A 19,690-nucleotide genomic window follows, 5' to 3' on the forward strand; every position below is an offset into this window, starting at 1 on the left:
TTTAAAGTCTTTTAACTTTTATAAAAGTACTAAAACGCTGCGTTTTGCGTGTCCTATTCTCTCTAGCTTAACAATAATCCAGTTTTGCTTAAATAAATCTTTTTAACATCGCTGTATTATAATACAACGTTGAGACGCATCCCGAGAAACTCCGTGAAACCTTTTCATTGGCCACTGATGCAAGCCGTTGAAACGGGCTCGATTTCAATCCGCCCCATACTCCCTGCTTAAGAGCACTACAAGTGTATTTAAAGTAACGTCTTCTGCATCCTAAGTAGTGCACTACGCTTTGAAAGAGACATCAGATTAAAATTCAGCCATTGAGTTTTACTGTTGCGAGAAACAAGTGCGCGTTTACCAGGCATGGATCGTCGAAAAAGCTGTTTATATGTTTGTATAAGTGGAATTTAAAGCTTGTTGATTAAATATTACACTTGTTTCATGATGGGAGAGGACGGGATATTACAAAAGCTGGGTAATATGAAGGCTTTTTTGGGCATCGTAGCAGGAGCAGGAGCTTCGTATGGACTGTACAAAATGTTACTGCGCGCCTGCAGAGAAGATCCAGAGATAAAGAAAATAAAGGCGAAAGAACGTGTGAATATACAGCCAGGAAGTCTGATGGCCAAAGTGTCTGGATTTAATGTTGTTAGTGGGAATATGAACACAGAGGTCGCATCAGGTAAGTCAAAATAATGACAACATGCTGGGGTCTAAATCACAGGTTTCCTGCTCTGGACCTGGAAAACTTCCTGTTTTCCTGGTTTTCCTGTTTTTCCAGGGTTGAGAATCTGTACTAAAAGCATATATCTATTATATGTAGTCATACAGGTTTTACCTAGAAGATCTAATAATGATTGTTAATTAGTGATTATTATTACAATCAATCAATCAATTAATTACTTAATTAATAAGTGATTTTTATTATTATAGATGATCATTAATCCAGGATGGGATTTTCCTTTTTACCTTATCAGTTGAACAACTTGTGTTGATAGAATCCCTATTTTTTTTTTCATCCTGTTCTCTAAGGTGAAATTTTCTCCAAATCCCCCAGCAGTCTGGAGCCTGGACATCTCAGTGTGCTTCTCTCTGTCCTACAGAGCAGCCCAAACCCTACTGAGAGAAAACAGGTCCTTATCACTTTAGGAAACGCTGCAGCGTTTACAGTGAACCAGGTATGCGATATCTGTACATTTACTACATTGGATGATGTTGCTTTGTGGTGGTCATTTCATGCTCGTGTAATAAATGACTGATAACAGTGTTATGGTGATCACGACCATAACGATCTTAGCCGAACATTTTCATCTTTGCAGGATCTTCTTCGTGAATTTGGAGGTCTTCACGTCATCTCTAGCTTTCTTTCAGACCCTGAACCTGATGTCAGAGTGCAGACTCTTAATGCCTTAAATAACCTGAGCATGAATATCTGCAATCAAGAGCAGCTGAAGGTTTGTTTTAGAGTTTTATCACATCCTTATTACGAAGGTTAGCGCGCTGCACTGCAATGATCTCCGATCTTCTTCTGTTCAGATCTATGTACCATCAGTGCTGGAGCTGATTGAGATGTCTCCCGTGAACTCAGACCTTCAGCTGGCAGCACTGAGGTTACTGACGAATCTGACTGTCACAGATAATCATCAGCATTTACTGAAGGGCTCCATCACACTCCTCCTGTCACTGCTTGTAGTGAGCAACAGCGTTCTTCAGGTGCTTTATATGAGATGCTTTTTGCGTTATTGTTTTGTATGTTGATCTCACAGAGCATATTTGTTTACGTATCTTGTTTTTTTTTTTGTTTTTACCTCTTTGTGTGCAGATCCAGGTTTTAAAGGTCCTAGTCAATTTATCATCTAATCCAGACATAATGGACGACATAGTACAAGCCCAGGTGAAGTATGGCTGAAATAAACAGATGGTTTTCACCAGTAAACACCTCTTGAATTGGTTATATGATAATTATTATGAATTTTTTATATATATATAATAAATTTATTAATCAACACAATTAGAAATCATCTCCCCCCCAAAAAAAACACTTTTGTTTTTAAAAGTATATGTATAAAGCTGACTTAGAAAGCGATACATAGTATTTTGTGATCTCACAATATATCTTCTCTGACTTTGGACCAATCATTGCCTCAGTATGAAAATTAATAAAGGATAACAACCGAGCTAGTTTTCCAGCTCTTACTTACATAGCTAAACTTTTTGTATTGTCAGTTTTGAGGACATATTTCTTAGAAATAACAATGAATATTAGTGTTAATTTATTAACTGGTATTAACGTTAATATTACTATGTATTTTTTATTATTGTAAAATGTTAACTATTTATATTTGCACAAGTGTACACTTGAGGAAGGAATACTATGAGATCATTATATTATAGTTTTTAAAGTATTTTTTAAAATGAGGATCACATTAAGCAAGATAAATGTAAAACTCTTTATGAGGATTTTTTTCAGAGGGACTATACATATATATATATATATATATATATATATATATATATATATATATATATATATATATATATATAATACAACTAATAATAATAATAATAATATACTTAAAAAGAAATAACAAAACAAAGAAATGTCTATTAACTGCAGTTTTTTTTTTTTATTTGGGATTTGAATTGTACAGGCTCCTGCTTCCCTGGTGCTCCTGTATGATTGTTGCACGAGCACAGAAGTGCTTCTTCGCCTTTTGGTCTTCATTGGAAACCTGCGGGCTTGGAGACCGTCTGCACAGGTGGCAGAAGCGCTGAGGAGGCGACCGGACTCGCTCTACTGCGTGCTGCTAGACAGCTTCTCCCAGATACACAGCAGACTCCCTCTGCTCCTCTCTCACCCTGAAGAAGAGATCAGAGCTCAGGTGGTACGGCTCCTCGCTTAAACTCGGCTCTGGACTCCACCCTGATCTCCATCAGACATGCTGTGTTAAAGGTCCAGTCTCATCTGGCCTGTGCACTTAGACATACAGCTGTTCAGTACGATTGCTTCTCGTGATTCAGACTTTGATGGATGCAAATATTTGATGAAATAGTGGACAACTACTTATAAGTCAATATTAATTTTAAGGAATTGTGCAACATTTTAAACCTAAACTCTATCTACTGTATAAAGGTTTCTCTATATCAGTAAAGGGGTTCTACATTTTACTGAATCCTTTTCTACAGGAAAAGTTACAGCAAAAACCAAAGAACCCCTAAAAACCTTTTTTCTGTGATTAAAGTGGCTTGACACATTTCCATATTGAGCGAAAGAACACAAGACTTGTTTACTTAAATCACACTTCAATAAACAACTAAAGATCAGTCAAATTCTGACAATAAGCATTTAAAAATATGTTTAAATAATGCAAAATCAATCTACACCCATTGTATTAATAGGTTTAGGTCTTAGGATGAGAGAGACTTGATAGAAAGCTTAAAAAGTTTGGTGTAGCCACAAATTCTCCTTTATAAAAAATAGTTCTGTGGGGATAAATTGTACAGGTTTAAAACTTCATTTCCAAATATCAAAGTATTTTACAAAAATACATATGCATAAACATTTTTCCACTTAAAGTGTCAAAGCGCTGCAGTATTCCCTTAAAATACGTTTAATATTGGTTATCAGAAAAGATTCTATACATCTAAAATTGAAGCCACTCCTTTTTAGCAGTATTCACTCCTTTGTGCCTTCGTCCCTCCTGGAAGGCAGAAAAGGAAATGAACATGGTCAAAGAAAAACAATGAAAGTAAACAACATACTGAATTTATATTGATATACATACAGGTGACAAATTAAAGGGGAGAAAAACAATGTTTTATTATGCTGTAGAGGGCATTTATTTTTCACCTTTGAGGACAGTCACTACAAATTGTTCTTTTCTGCGATGAAAAGATTTCTATCCTGATGGGCGTGGTCTCTTGCAGGATGACTCCGCCTCCACCCGAAAGCTTACTGGAATGGTTTAATACAGATGCAGGCTATGGGTTTCTGAGTCACTAGATCTCAACACTACTGGAACACCTTTGCGAGAATTCTGACCCATTTAAGACTCCAAAGGATTCTATTGAGGAAGACTAGTGTTCATATATTATTCAATAGATTTCCAGTGACTTAAAGGTACATTGAAGCAGCTTCAGTGACTTGTATTTTTCCCTTTAATTTGTCAATCTATCGTTATGTCCTCAGGCTAGTTTCAGTGTATAGTGTGTGCTCAGTGAATGCCTCCTAAAAGGTGCCCCACCTTTGTCACATATCAAGCTGCTAGTGCCAAAAACCTTTTCTAACTAATGAGTGAGTGTTTCACTCCAGCTGGTCTCCTACACACGAAGTGCTTCCTGTATTTTTGTGTTTTTTAGCTAATTATGTATTGCAAAATTAAGATATGCTTGAAATGTCCATGTTATGGACAAAAGATGCACTTTGGCAGTTTGATTTCTCGAGTGCTGTGTATTTTTCTGCATGTATTTGTGGTGCAATGCAAGTGTTTTCCCGCTTATGTGTTCTCTAACTCTTACATTAAGCCGGGTTTTATTTTACTGTAACTGGGGAAAATATCAGTAATGTGAACATGTCTATGAATTGTACCGTAGTTGTGTGAATTTTGTGGATTGGTTGTTCTATGATCTTTTTAGAGTAGCATAAGGTAACTGTCACTGCTTTTAATGTTTGAATGAAAAACATTGAAATAAATTATTTTATTTTGGATAACTATCATTTATGCATCTTTATTTTTGAAATCCTCAAGCAAGTAATAGCTAATAACATAATGCATATGCACATGTCTGGACCTTTTACCAGCTACCTCAGGTCACTGTGTTTTGCTGTTTCTGCTGTTCCAGTTTCTTCCATCTCACAAAAACATACTGGTCGGTTGGCTACTTAAAAATCATCCGGTGTGTGTGTGTGTGTGTGTGTGTGTGTGTGTGTGTGTGTGTGTGTGTGTGTGTTTTTGAAAGAGATGACCTGCAGACTGTTTCTGATAGGTTCTGAATCCCCTTTGCCTTTGTCCAGGATAAAGAAGATGAATTAATGTAAGTAAACAATTACTGACAGGATTGAGATTTGGGCCTAGTATTATGCAAGACCAAGCAAATATTGCAGTAGTGGGTCAGTAGGAGGAATGTATGCAGTGTGAATAAAGACCATGTTAATAAAATGGCACTCATTATGATGCTCTGTGTAATGGTTCTGTGGGCATCTGATGTTTCTATAAGTGATCTGTAATGCTCTGTGGTGTTTCTGTAAGTGATTTGTAATGTTCTGTGGTCTTTCTGTAGTGATCTGTGGTGGTTCTGTAGTGATCTGTGATGCTGTAGTGGTTCTGTAGTGATCTGTGATGCTGTAGTGGTTCTGTAGTGATCTGTGATGCTCTTTAGTGGTTATGTAGTGACCTGTGATGCTCTGTAGTGGTTCTGTAGTTATCTGTGATGCTCTGTAATGGTAGTAATCTGTGATGCTCTGTGGTGGTTCTGTAGTGATCTGTGATGCTCTGTGTGGTGTTCCTGTAGTGGTCTGTGTTGTTTCTGTAGTGGTCTGTGTTGTTTCTGTAGTTATCTGTGTTGTTTCTGTAAGTGATCTGTGTTGTTTCTGTAAGTGATCTGTGTTGTTTCTGTAAGTGATCTGTGTTGTTTCTGTAGTGGTCTGTGTTGTTTCTGTAGTGATCTGTGTTGTTTCTGTAGTGATCTGTGTTGTTTCTGTAAGTGATCTGTGCTGTTTCTGTAAGTGATCTGTGCTGTTTCTGTAGTGATCTTTGTTGTTTCTGTAAGTGATCTGTGATGCTCTGTGGTCTTCCTGTAGTGATCTGTGGTGTTTCTGTAAGTGATCTGTGGTGTTTCTGTAGTGATCTGTGGTGTTTCTGTAGTGATCTTTGTTGTTTCTGTAAGTGATCTGTGATGTTCTGTGGTGTTCCTGTAGTGATCTGTGGTGTTTCTGTAAGTGATCTGTGCTGTTTCTGTAAGTGATCTGTGGTGTTTCAGTAGTGATCTTTGTTGTTTCTGTAGTGATCTGTGATGCTCTGTGGTGTTCCTGTAGTGATCTGTGGTGTTTCTGTAAGTGATCTGTGGTGTTTCTGTAAGTGATCTGTGGTGTTTCTGTAGTGATCTTTGTTGTTTCTGTAAGTGATCTGTGATGTTCTGTGGTGTTCCTGTAGTGATCTGTGGTGTTTCTGTAAGTGATCTGTGCTGTTTCTGTAAGTGATCTTTGGTGTTTCTGTAGTGATCTTTGTTGTTTCTGTAAGTGATCTGTGATGCTCTGTGGTCTTCCTGTAGTGATCTGTGGTGGTTCTGTAAGTGATCTGTGGTGTTCCTGTAGTGATCCGCGATGCTCTGTGGTGTTCCTGTAGTGATCTGTGGTGGTTCTGTAAGTGATCTGTGGTGTTTCTGTAAGTGATCTGTGGTGTTTCTGTAGTGATCTTTGTTGTTTCTGTAAGTGATCTGTGATGCTCTGTGGTGTTCCTGTAGTGATCTGTGGTGTTTCTGTAGTGATCTTTGTTGTTTCTGTAAGTGATCTGTGATGCTCTGTGGTGTTCCTGTAGTGATCTGCGATGCTCTGTGGTGTTTCTGTAGTGATCTGTGATATTCCGTTCTGTAGTGAGTCGGTACTGTTTATTGACATGAAGAATGGACATTTAAAAAAACAAAAAACAACAACAAAAAAAAACACCCTATGTAGATGTAAGAAATACATTTCCCACAAGCCCCAGTGAGACGCTGTTAGCCGGCGTGCAGCTCAGTAATGCTGCAATCGCAGGAGCTTTTGTTATGCTACTCTAAGTGAAGGAGCTGTGATGTCCTCTTGTACAGAAACTCGAAGAAGACAAACTAACACCGACCACGAAAATGAAGGTATATATATATATATATATATATAGATATATAGTTTTTTTTCTGAACGAAAATATCTTTTGTCACATTTTCTGTTTAAATTATAATCTGTTGAATGACGCCGTTAAAAAATAGACGCGTCCCAAACGACATTATTCCAGTCCTGCACTACAGTGCGCACCTGTTAACTATGTAAACCTGATACTAAGGCATATAATTCACACGCACATTAGTAGAACACTATCGTGTTGGATTTACACTCGTTTTACTGCTCGACTTTTGCATAGCGCATCTTTATATATAAGTATGCTTATAATATGTAAAACGCATGCTAGGATTTCATAATGTTGTGAGGTTTAGTGTTTTATTGCACACTTCTCTTTTCTGAAAGCGCTCTGAAACCTCAAGTCTGTTCACAGTTCCCCTGGTGTTTCCTGAGTTTAAACTAAGTGATATGGGGTGATGGTGGTGGTACAGCAGTGGTTATGTAAAGAACATGTAGAAGCATGCACAAAGTGTAGCTCATCCATCCATTCATCCAGGACTGGGCCATGGTGTCACAAGAGCATATCTTGAAAACAATGGGTGGTAGTCAGGAATACACCCTGGATGGGACAGCAGTTTATCTCAGAGCAAGATGTGCATGTGTTGTTTTTTTTTAATTTAGAGGTTATGAAGGAGCTCTACTCAGAGCTCAACATCATTAAACCAAACACAGGTCAGACTCATGAAAATGTTATTAAGCCAAATGCAGCTTAGATTCACTAAACGATATTAAATTCAAACAGAGTTAATATTCACTCAGTATCATTATCATTAAACAGGTCAGACTCACTGAGCCAAACATGGGTCAGCATCACACAGTATCATTAAACAGGTCAGACTCACTGAACCAAACTTGGGTCAGCATCACACAGTATCATTAAACAGGTCAGACTAACTGAACCAAACATGGGTCAGCATCACTCATTATTATTAAACAGGTCAGACTCACTGAACCAAACATGGGTCAGCATCACATAGTATCATTAAACAGGTCAGACTCACTGAACCAAACACGGGTCAGCATCACTCATTATTATTAAACAGGTCAGACTCACTGAACCAAACACAGGTCAGCATCACTCAGTGTTATTAAACAGGTCAGACTCACTCAGTATTATTAAACAAGTCAGACTCACTGAACCAAACTTGGGTCAGCATCACTTAGTATCATTAAACAGGTCAGACTAACTGAACCAAACATGGGTCAGCATCACTCAGTGTTATTAAACAGGTCAGACTCACTGAACCAAACACGGGTCAGCATCACTCAGTGTTATTAAACAGGTCAGACTCACTGAACCAAACACGGGTCAGCATCATTCAGTGTTATTAAACATGTCATACTCACTCAGTATTATTAAACAGGTCAGACTCACTGAACCAAACATGGGTCAGCATCACTCAGTATCATTAAACAGGTCAGACTAACTGAACCAAACACGGGTCAGCATCACTCAGTGTTATTAAACAGGTCAGACTCACTCAGTATTATTAAAATGGTCAGACTCACTGAACCAAACACAGGTCAACATCACTCTGTATTATTACATTTACAGCATTTGGCAGAAGCCCTAATCCAGAGCGACTTACATTATCTAATTTATTTTATACAACTGAGCAGTTGAGGGTTAAGGGCCTTGCTCAGGGGCCCAACAGTGGCAGCTTGGTTGACCTGGGATTGAACGCACAACCTTCCAGTTGGTAGCCCAACAATTTAACCATTAGGCTACCACAACGCCCCAATAATATTAAACCAAACAGAGGTCTGAATCACTAAATTATATCAATTTAGATATAATTTAGACCCAAAGACTTTGAGCCTATATGTGAAACAAAATAATTTACGATAGGCTATGTCTTATTTCTGTATAATGTATTCATACATTTTTAAGTACAATTTTATTTAAACAAATTAATTAATAGTTTTGGTTGTTTGATGTTTGTGTGTTGTTTATTTATTTATTTATTTATTTTTACCTGTCCTCAGAGCTTTCATGGGACCAGAGTAGTGTCAGAGCTAATGCTGGTGTTAGTGGTTATCCCTACAGCTCCTGTTGTGATCATGTGTGTGGAAATGACCAGCAAGTCAATACCACTGACGGTCACCTGCATTTGCCCTGCTGCCCTTACAGACCCCAATACACAAACAAAGGTGGGCACATTATATTGTTTTTGTAGTTCTATAAGCAGTCTTTACTATTTTCTTTTTGTTTATAGTCATTCCTTAATTTTCCACCCTCATTCCTTAATTTTCCACCCACTTGTAGGACATAGTGCACACACAACTAATGAAACATGGGAAGAAGTATTATGCAGTAAGACCACTATAAGTGCTGAAAATGAGGTGGAGGCACAAAAACTTGCCAATAATTACAAGGTAAGTGGTTTAATTCAGGATTAATAGGTGTTAGTTTTGTAAACACCTGCTGGTCTAGTTTCAGTTCTTAAATGATTTTTTCATCTATGTGTGTTTCTGTCACGTGAAGTTCGGATTTAGGAAATGGAAAAGCCATGTGACTGAGCGACCTTTTGAGGACAGATCAGAGATTGTGAAGGAGCTCTACTCAGAGCTCAACATCATTAAAACAAACACAGGTCAGACTCATGAAAATTTTATTAAGAAAAATGCAGCTTAGATTCACTAAAGGATATTAAAGCAAACAGAGTAAATATTCACTCAGTATCATTAAACAAGAGACTCAGTGAAATTTATTGAACCAAACGTGGGTCAGAATCACTTCAAATTATTAAACCAAACACAGGTCAGACTCACTCAACATCATTAAACCAAACACGTCAGACTCACCCAACATCATTAAACCAAACACATTTCAGACTCACTCAACATCATTAAACCAAACATGTCAGACTCACTCAACATCATTAAACCAAACACATGTCAGACTCACTCAACATCATTAAACCAAACACATGTCAGACTCACTCAACATCATTAAACCAAACACTTGTCAGACTTACTCAACATCATTAAACCAAACACGTCAGACTCACTCAACATCATTAAACCAAACACAGCTTAGACACATGAAAATGTTAGTAAAGCAAACATAACTTAGACTTACTAAAGGATATCAAAGCAAACACACTTAAAATTATAAAAAAAACATTTTTTTTTTAAATAATTTAAAATTATTAAACCAAACACATATATGATTTACTAAATCATTTTGAACAAAACGCAGTTTAGACTAGCTTAAAATTATGAAATGAAACACAGGAGAGACTCACTCAAATTTATTAAACCAAACAGTTTATAGTCAGTAAGTATTAATGGTTAGACTCAAACAATCCTATTAAATTAAACACAGCACAGACTCAATACAAATTATTAACCCAAACACAAGCCAGACTCAATAAATGTCATTAAACCAAACACAAAACAAACTTTCTCATTGTCATTGAATTAACTGAAATTTTTGTCAGACTCCATCAGAATCAATGAAAACATTTCACACAGTGGACTCACTTATTCTTATATGTTGTTTAAACCAAACATAAGTCACACTCCTTCAGCATCATTCGACCAAACACAGTTCAGACTCAGTCGTCACTAAACTAAACACCTATAGATCTCATTCAATAATATCAAACACAGGTCAGAGGAACTCACTGTCATTAAACAAACCTAATTAAACATTTCTTTATTTAAATAAATAATAAATAAATTTTGCAATGTGTATATGTAAGTTTTTCAATAATACCATATTTTTTGCAAATAATCTTTGTTTTTCTCTGCTCCTTTGTTTTCCAGGCACTTTAATTACATGTGGCAATGTTTTGTATATATTCATATTCGGTTGGTGGATCTCTCTGGTCTACCTTTTCATTGGTATCCTGATGTACATCACCATTATTGGAGTGCCTCATGGTAATCTGTGTTTACAATAATGTCATTACAACATCTAAACCTTGAACATTTATTAAAACTAGGTTTTGCTTGTTTTAGGTAAATTGTGCTTCAGACTGTCCTGTTACTTTCTGTGGCCATTTGGAAAAGCAATACAGAAGGTTGACCTTTTCTAATCATCTTGTTACTCTGCGTGTTTTCGCATTTTCACGTCATTTTTAATTGAGCATAGATTGGTTTCAGTGGAAGCAGTTAATGCCTTTCGTACCGTGTATTATGCAATTATTTTGCTGGAATGTATGAATTTATTGTCGATTTTCAGAACATATAATCTGTTCTTTCAGGCGAGTTGTCCACTCTCAAACGTTGGTGCGAAACCCCACAATGATTTACTAGGTGAAGGGGATGAGGGTAAGGCAGACTCTCCGTTACTGAGGCCCCCCACTGTGATGGAAAACATAGAGGAATCACCCAGGCCTCCAGAGCAGCACTACTGGGTAGAATGCCAGTTAATATAGATTAAATGTCAAAATGTGATGCTACAAATTCCTAAATGTAACATAATATAATTTAATTTTACAATAAAATGTAGAAAATGAATGCAAACATATTTGAAACCAATAACAAATGTCACTGAATTCTGAGACTCTCTGATTTGATCAAAATTGTGTGTTTTTTGCCTACAATTTAGTAGCTTCTACCACTTGCCCTCTTGGACACATTGATCTGTTTAGTACTTTGCAGAATCATCATCATGTTTCATAAGAATCATGTTTTTCTTTCCAGAATCATCTGAGTGTGTATGTGTGGGTGCTTCTGGGATATCCTCCTCTGGTTGTGGCTCATGGTGTGTTGTGTGTTCTCTCCTGGCTCTTGGTCTTCACCATCCCCGTCGCCAAAATGAGCATCCGAACCCTGAGCAATGTCTTGCTAATAGCCCCTGAGCATGTCCTCATAAACGATGACACTAGGGTAAAAACTTCCTAAAAATGCATAATTTTGTTTTGTGATATGAGATATAGCTCTTAGATGAGATAACTGTAGTAGAGATAATTGTAAATAGTGGTTAATTTAAGATTTTTGGTTTATATTACATTTAAGGTATATTCAAAATAAGTTTGTTGTGAGATGTGAATTATTCTCATGCTTAGTAAAGGACAGATATGCTAGCTTGGATAAATGTGTATGAAATTCTTTGAACTCATTTTATTGTCACTCTCAGGAAGGTGGTCAAGCCATTCTGTGCTGCTACCATGCGGTGAATATCTATTACTACAAGTACAAGGTTGATGGGATCAATATTTTTGCCGTCAGTATCCTTTAAATTTAAGCAAGAAGAGGTTGTGTGGGTCGCAAAGAAAGTTGCTTCACGCACATACTGTATGTCACATTAAGTGTGAAATCTTTTTAATCTTGTGTTGGTTGTCAAATTTCTCTGTGGGTTTCCTTAAATGACTGTGTCCAGATCTCATTCCTTTGGTTGTTGTCTCTCTGGTGATTGGCTATGTGGATCAGGACAACCAGTTTGCCAGTGCTGAGGTTAAGTTCACCACTGCCATAGGTTCACTCATCCCGTTGTCTTATTATATAGCAATGGGCATAGCCAGGTGAACACACACATGCACACACACACACACACACACACACACACACACACACGCACACACACAGTTCTTTATTTTAAGGGAAAAAATATATATATTTGTCTTTAGGGTATATAATTTATATACTTACATATTTTTATAATATCTTGGATATTATGTGTACTAAAACTTTATACAATCAGTTTCTTTCTTTTCTTTTATTTCTTATGTCTTTTGTATTTGTTATATAAAAAAAATTTAAAAAAATTAGAATTAAAAATAAAAAAAAGTTATTCCAAATAAAATATCACAGATAAAATAAAATAAGCAACATCAAGTAATGGATTCTTGAAACATTTAAAAATTTTAAATGTTTTTAACTCAACTAAACTCAAGCTTTATTGTCATTTTTCCACATACACAGTATTCAATAGAACTAAACGCCATTATTAAGGATTGAGATGAATAGGTAGACAACAAGTAAGAAACAACAACATTAAACAATAAACATTTAAGCATTATAGAGCTGGTGTGTTTTAAATATGAGGTAGGTGTGAAGTAGGTCAAACTGTAAATGTAGATGTAAAAGTACAACAGTTAAAAGTCCCTTTAAGTTGGTGGGAGCAAGGTGATGAGTGGCACCACATTTTGGGGAAAGAAGCTGTCGCAGAACCTTGTAGTGCGGGTCCTGATGCCGCGAAACCTCCTGCCCGATGGCGGAGACTCAAAGGGATTGTGGGAGGAGTGGGAGGGATCCTTCACAATGGCGTACGCTGCATGCCTGGAAAATGTCCTGTATAGAGGGGACAGAGACCCCTATAATCCTCACAGTTGTCCTCACTATGCGCTGTAGGATCTTGCGTTCTTTTTTTAAGGTTTCACGCTTTCCAAACTACCCAGTGATGCAGCCTGCCAGGACATTTTTCACAGTTCTAACAGTTTTAACGGATTTATTCATAAAACCGCAGTGTAGCTGACAGACCTGATGCCTATTCACAAAGTGCAGTCATGCCAAATACTGATATTTGACATTTAATTTTCACTTCACAGAATTTCTTTACATGTGTCTAAGGCTTTTCACATACTGCTGTACGCACATTTCTACCTACTTTTCTTTTTTCTTGCTAACTTTATTTTCACGAACATCATTGATATCTGAATATTTATTGTAGTGAAACAGGTCTGACCTAATACTATTTTCTTTTTGTTTCTGCCTGTGTTTGTCTGCAGTATATCAGCTCAGAGTAACTTTGCAGTCGGAGCAGTGGTCAATGCCTCGTTTGGCTCGATCACCGAGCTTACCTTTTACATCACAGCCTTGCTTAGGGGTCATCACCAGAGCAACATGTGCCTGCAGGAGATCGTGAAAGCAGCATTGACTGGGACGTTGCTCGGGTGTATTCTGTTCATCCCGGTAAGTGATTGAGTTCAAACACATCCCCATATGAATTGCACATTCTTGGATGTTCCTCCTATTCATGCTGTCTCTCTGTCTCTCTCTTTCTCTTTCTCCCAATTTATAATAATGCTAAGGGGATCTGTATGATCATCGGAGGGCTAAAACACAGGGAACAGAGGTTTAATAGCCGTTCAGCCGGAGTCAGTGCGTCTCTACTTTTCATATCTGTCGGAGGTGAGCAGTCTCTCTGTTTCTCTCTCTCACACACTTCTTAGGTTGCCTCCTCCTCCTCAGACATGTATTTCTCACTAGATTTCCAGGATAAAGTGATCATTCGTAGCTCTATTGAAAGTGAAAGTGAAAATGACGTGACATACAGCTAAGTACGGTGACCCAAACTCAGAATTCGTTCTCTGCATTTAACCCATTCAAAGTGCACGCACACACACAGCAGTGAACACACACACACACCGTGAACGCACACCCGGAGCAGTGGGCAGCCATGGAATTGTCAGCCCGAGACTCAAACCCTGGCCCGAGACTCGAACCCACAACCTTAGGGTTAGGAGTCAAACTCTCTAACCATTAGGCCACAACTTCCTCACGACATGAGCTAGTTAGATAGCTCAAGCTGTTTTTGTGTCTTCCTACCATTTTTACTGGAGATTTAAGGTGTATGTGGAAGTGACTACTAAAACTTTATTTTCAAGAATAAAGAATAAGCTGCTGCGGGACATTGAGAGCAACTTTTCCACCAGTACGGAGTAGTTTTAGTACATAGCACGTTAACAAAACACAAATGCAGCATCAAACATAACACAAGATCAAAAACCATAAGCTAAAAAACAATCTCAGTAACAAAAAGAAAGAGTCAGGCTTCATTGAACACCACATGCTTGTCGCCGATTGGCTATAGCACACATCACTCTAAGAGACAGCAGTACATGAGCGGAAGGAAATATAAACCCGAGTGAATCCACTGTAGCTTTAATCCATACTTATTTTTTTTATTTATTTATTTTTTTATCAAGAACCTTCAAGTGATGTTATCTTAGATTTGTTGAATGCTGAAAGCCCAGCTGTTGAGAAGTAAGAATTAGCCCTTGGTATAATAGCAAGTAACTTCACATAAAATCATTTTCATAAGGCTAAGTAGATAAGAGAGTGAAAAAGAGAGTTCTTTTCTTTGTGATTGTCCCTCTCCATCTGTCCTCTTCAGCAACGAGCCTCTGTTGTTCAGTGAGGACCTCCCATTTCTGTTTATAGTGAAGTGTTGAGGTTTTGGTTTTGCTGTTGCTATTTTGGACACTTAAGTTTAAAGAGTGCTACCAGTTTGGAAACTTGGATATGAAAATCTTTGAGTAGCATCCTTTTATAATTACATGATTTAGGTCAGGAGCTTTTGGCTAGGTTTATTCAGTGGGCTCATGCGAAAGACATTTATTACATTCATCATTTACTGTAATTACTGCTCTGTGTCTCTCTGGGGTAGGTGTGTTTGCCCCTACTCTCTTCTCTAAAGCTTATGGAAATCTGGTGTGTGAAGGCTGCACTAATTCCTCAGGGACCAACAGTAGCAATGGGACTTTCACCTGCAGGAACTGCCACTACGACCTGGTGAGAGACAGCTCATAAACATCATTCACAATGCTCTTTTCCTTGTCCTGCTGTGTGCAGTAAATTAACAGGACGTGTAAACAGCATCTTTAAAAAAAAAGAAAAGAAACTCTGTTCAGTCGTCATCCAAATGTGGAAAAGTCACAAAAAAATGTGAAAGAAATCCAGCCTGGATGACCTGCATGTTAGATTTATTTTAGAACAAAATGTTTTGTTTCTTAACTTCTTAATTTAAATAAATCTGCTTATAGTTTGTGTCCTTCACTATTATGCTGGTGTCCTAATTTTTAATCCTCTGTTCAATTCTTCAGAACGGAGACAACTATAGCCTGTTTCCTAGCCATATAGCGTAAGTAGCTGTCATTTATTTTTAGCTCGGTTCACATGTTCTTCCTAAAGCGCTTTGGGATTATGAAGCGGATTAACTATTGCTGTCTTACAGACCCCTGGTGTACACGGTGTCGGTTCTGCTGCCGGTGTCTTACATCATCGGCCTTCTGTTCACTCTGAAGACTCATTCGCACATCTATGATATTCACGTTGGGGACGGAGGTGGTGAGGTTTCACCTTCATAGATAACTTGAGAAAAGACTGACAGCCTGTGAAAAACATATTTTAGGTTTTAACAATGTGTATTATTGAAAGTGTGTGTGTATGTGTGCCTGGTAGCAGGGCATCTAGGCGCAGTGGTGCATTGGTCTCGCTGGAGAGCTCTGCTGATCCTGATCGTAGCCACAGTGCTCATGTCTGCCTGCGCTGATCTCATCACTGAGCACATCCAGCCCATACTGAACAACCCGAACATCTCCCAGGCATCACACACACACACACACACACATACACACACACACTACTTGTGTAAATATCTGAAATTCGGACACACACACACTAACTAGTGAGCAAATCTGTTGGAAAATGGTTGGGGTCAAAAATCTTCTTCGTTTGCATAAAGTTCTGTTTTCTGTGCTGTTTGTCTTGTCTTAATTCAATCCTTCTTCTGGTGCTTTATCAGTACTTTATAGGTGTGACAGTTTTGGCCATGGTTCCTGAAATACCAGAGATAGTCACTGGTATACAGTTTGCACTTCAGAATAATATCAGCTTGAGGTGAATTTTTTTTCTCATATACAAGCGCATGTTAAATATCACAAACAACTGTATAACTTTATCCTGTGTGACAAGTCTGTGTTCCTCTTCTACACAATTTGCCATTTTCTTTCGTAACTAAGGTGCCAATTTATTAGGCACATCTGCTAATAGAGGTTTGTTTACTGACTGTAGATTTACATTTACATTTACAGCATTTGTCAGACGCCCTTATCCAGAGCGACGTACATAAGTGCTTAAATCTCTAACATTGAATACATTAATGCTGGCTCACTAAGTTACATACTTAAAATACCATGAGTTTAAAACATTTGTTCAAAGTTACAATGAAAAAGTGTCAAAGGTGTTTTTTTTTTAATGCAAAAGATAAGGAAAGAAGTGCTAGTTGAAGTCTTTCCTGAATAAGTAGGTCTTCAACCGGCGCTTGAAAATAGCCAGTGACTCAGCTGATGTTATAGATGTTATTATTATTTTATTTTAAGGTCAGATATTATTGTGAATTTTAACAGTTGAGCGTTTTTTGTTTAATAAAGTGACTAGTAAGTGTACTGTACAGTGTTTAAGCCCCACAGCAATTCCAAGTCGTTACACTACAAAATGTGGAAAAGCTTCCAGAGGGGGTGAATACTAAAAGCTACACTGTAGGTGTACCTGATAAAACGCCCGTCTGCTCTGTGTAACTATCTCAGTGCTGTGGTGATGTGTTTTTGCAGTTTAGAGGTCGGGAGCTGCATTGCGGTTCAGGTTTGCATGATTCAGATCCCCATATTGGTCCTGTTCAACGCCATTTACGTGAGTCCCAGAGGAAACCACAACGATACAGATGTCTTACACATGCAATGTTAATTAACTCAGACTATATATAATAAACTGGTTATTCATAATATGAGCATGAAGACCAAGATTTTCTGAGATTTTCAAGGTTCTGGTATGGAAGAAAAACAAAGGAAAGCTCAGATGACCGGCGTTTTTTTACAAATATAACATGCAACAGCTGTTTTAAGAAAACATATAGAGAGAAGCTTCTGTTTGTATTTGGATAAAGGAATTATCTTACAGCCATGGCTTTATTCTTCAATTTGAATGAAAGCTGAAAACTGTACAGAAGGAATTGTTTTATTACAAAAATAACTGAAAACGAATCAAGAGTTTTCCCAAAACTGCATATACTGTATCTGACACCATGACAGTATTTTTATGAATGTTTAAAGGTGTATAATAACAACAAGAATAAGAACAACATTAATATTAATAAGAATTCTCATTCATTCATTAATTAATTTTTGCTTTGTATTTTTGGATAGGATGTTGGCTTTGTGCTCATCTTCAGTGACCTTCATCTGTGGGCCAGCATCTTCAGCGTCATCCTCGTCAACTACATCTTCATGGACGGAAAGTCTGATTACTTTCAAGGTACGTGTTAACACACATGGGTCTGTCATATTGTATAATCTGTTTATCGATCTTCCTTTCACACAAAGAAAGAAATAAAACAGTAATCCTTAGTATTTAGATCTTTTGTGCGCACTTTTGGAATTGTTTTAGCATTTTTTGTATTCACAAACTACAACAACAGCGACAAGCATGTACTAGGGAATTATTGTCAATGCGTAATTGTACGAGTTAGACATACAGCACAGATGGTTGTATACAGATGGTTGTATACATTACGTGTCGAATTACATGTTACAGAAATTATGATGAATGATTTTCAGTGAAGCCATCATTGTTTCCTCCATACAAATAAAAACAACTGCAACCCTTTAGTTTGTTTAATCGTATTTTATTGGTTATCAGCTACGGTGAGGAACAGGGTTAGCAGATAGGGAGTTCTGGTTTTATGAGATAAAATGAGATACGGTTTCATACATTCCAGATCCTTTGGCAGTACTTTAATAAATAAGCGATAAATTCGAATTCCAGCATTGCTTCTATTCCTATTTGGTCTCCACCCAAATTCAGGTTTAATTCAGCAGTTTCCAATGTTATCTGCGCTGGCGATCTTAAAAGCGCCTACATGGGATGCAGGTTATCATTTCAATATGAAACCAACCCATATATTTGAGATGGAATATCCAAACCTAAATGCAAACAATCAGATCTTGTCAGATTTTTTATAGCCATTTCAACCTTGCTGTGTAAATAATTTGCTCCACAACTAATGAATTTGTACATGAAGAATTTCACTGACCTCTTTACCCCCCACACCCCTCAGGTACGGCTCTCGTGATCGTCTATCTCATCCTCCTCGCTCTCTACTTCTTTGCTCCTTCACCAGCAGGTTGTTAATATAATACGAAGACTCGCCTACTCATGTTTGCTCGTTTCTGTGCTAAATCAACATATTAAAGTGCTTCTGCAGTAAAACATCATTACATTCTGGATTGACACTGACTGATGCAGAAATGAATTACAATGAAAACTTACAATGAAATTACAATGACACACCGGTACAAGTAATCATTTATTTGCCTAAATTATGTTGTTACTGAAGTTACTTAGTAAGATTGATGTTTACTTAGTGAGACTGTATGCATGTGCTGGATAAAGTATGCTGAAAGTGTTCTGTATGTAAAACAGTGAGGATCTTTGAGTCTCAGAGCTCTCATTATGTGTGTGTGTGTGTGACAGAGAGAGAGAGAGATTTCATAAACAGACTTTTTAGAATGGCACCTTTATTTGACTATGTGCTAATGGTGCAGCTCATGGTACAAAGTTTTATAAAACTGGTTATTGATTAAGCATGTTTAAGCAATACGACGTTGACCCTTTGTGTGTTTTCTGTCTAATGGGCAACAAATGCACATCTCCATTTAAAAAAAATAGATTTTTTATATACTTTTTTTAATCATAGCCTAATATATTCAACAAGTAAAAATAACCAACTGAATCGTATCTTTGTCTTTTTTAAATTAGATAAAATTCCATATAATAAATTAATATTAACAATGATGAGTGGCTTGGAGGTGAATTCATTTATAAAATGTGTTAGCTGTGGTTTTGCAAATCACCATATTGTAAGAGCTATTAATTTTTTCTTTTTTTCTTAATTGATTTTGTGAGAACTCATGCTGCATATGGAAAATATTCTATACATCACATTATATGTTTATTATTTACCCTTGGACTGATTACTGTATACTGTATGTACCATGTACTGTTATGGGAAATTGCCAATATGCAACACATTTTAACTCCAGAACATTTTAATTACATTTAGTACAACAACGTGTTATGTAAAGAAGA

At 37.2% G+C, this 19,690-nt stretch overlaps 2 protein-coding genes across 5 annotated transcripts; both read left to right on the forward strand.

Moving 5' to 3' along the window:
- The first annotated feature begins 312 nt into the window (after positions 1 to 312).
- armc10 (armadillo repeat containing 10) lies at positions 313 to 4,711 on the forward strand. Its single transcript, XM_060885637.1, has 6 exons — positions 313 to 682; positions 1,033 to 1,178; positions 1,320 to 1,454; positions 1,537 to 1,713; positions 1,823 to 1,894; positions 2,652 to 4,711. The coding sequence occupies exons 1-6, from the start codon at positions 442 to 444 to the stop codon at positions 2,901 to 2,903; spliced, it is 1,023 nt and encodes a 340-aa protein (XP_060741620.1). The 5' UTR covers positions 313 to 441; the 3' UTR covers positions 2,904 to 4,711.
- Positions 4,712 to 6,743: 2,032 nt separating this feature from the next.
- Positions 6,744 to 19,396, forward strand: cax2 (cation/H+ exchanger protein 2). Of its 4 annotated transcripts, none has more exons than XR_009649374.1 (20): positions 6,744 to 6,846; positions 8,858 to 9,022; positions 9,138 to 9,247; positions 9,357 to 9,465; positions 10,643 to 10,759; positions 10,838 to 10,899; positions 11,083 to 11,235; positions 11,525 to 11,710; positions 11,961 to 12,051; positions 12,204 to 12,345; positions 13,552 to 13,735; positions 13,855 to 13,954; positions 15,213 to 15,337; positions 15,649 to 15,686; positions 15,780 to 15,892; positions 16,007 to 16,149; positions 16,350 to 16,444; positions 17,163 to 17,236; positions 17,749 to 17,857; positions 18,660 to 19,396. XR_009649374.1 is itself a non-coding variant. In XM_060884995.1 (20 exons), the coding sequence occupies exons 1-20, from the start codon at positions 6,789 to 6,791 to the stop codon at positions 18,731 to 18,733; spliced, it is 2,253 nt and encodes a 750-aa protein (XP_060740978.1). In that variant the 5' UTR covers positions 6,744 to 6,788; the 3' UTR covers positions 18,734 to 19,396. The 4 variants fall into 4 exon arrangements, 3 of the variants coding, with proteins under 3 accessions (XP_060740978.1, XP_060740979.1, XP_060740980.1); XM_060884995.1 differs by having other exon boundaries at positions 17,158 to 17,236; XM_060884996.1 differs by having other exon boundaries at positions 16,010 to 16,149; positions 17,158 to 17,236.
- The last annotated feature ends 294 nt before the right edge of the window (positions 19,397 to 19,690 follow it).

The sequence above is a fragment of the Tachysurus vachellii genome, chromosome 13 (assembly GCF_030014155.1).
Source record: "Tachysurus vachellii isolate PV-2020 chromosome 13, HZAU_Pvac_v1, whole genome shotgun sequence".
Taxonomy (NCBI): domain Eukaryota; kingdom Metazoa; phylum Chordata; class Actinopteri; order Siluriformes; family Bagridae; genus Tachysurus; species Tachysurus vachellii.

Excerpts from the sequence above, each read along its gene's own strand:
- armc10 (XM_060885637.1), top strand. The coding sequence starts at position 442 with ATGATGGGAGAGGACGGGATATTACAAAAGCTGGGTAATATGAAGGCT. Across the intron at positions 683-1,032 it reads GAACACAGAGGTCGCATCAG|GTGAAATTTTCTCCAAATCC; the intron begins GTAAGTCAAAAT and ends CTGTTCTCTAAG. Across the intron at positions 1,714-1,822 it reads TGAGCAACAGCGTTCTTCAG|ATCCAGGTTTTAAAGGTCCT; the intron begins GTGCTTTATATG and ends CTTTGTGTGCAG.
- cax2 (XM_060884995.1), top strand. The coding sequence starts at position 6,789 with ATGTCCTCTTGTACAGAAACTCGAAGAAGACAAACTAACACCGACCAC. Across the intron at positions 10,900-11,082 it reads TTGGAAAAGCAATACAGAAG|GCGAGTTGTCCACTCTCAAA; the intron begins GTTGACCTTTTC and ends CTGTTCTTTCAG. Across the intron at positions 17,237-17,748 it reads TCCTGTTCAACGCCATTTAC|GATGTTGGCTTTGTGCTCAT; the intron begins GTGAGTCCCAGA and ends ATTTTTGGATAG.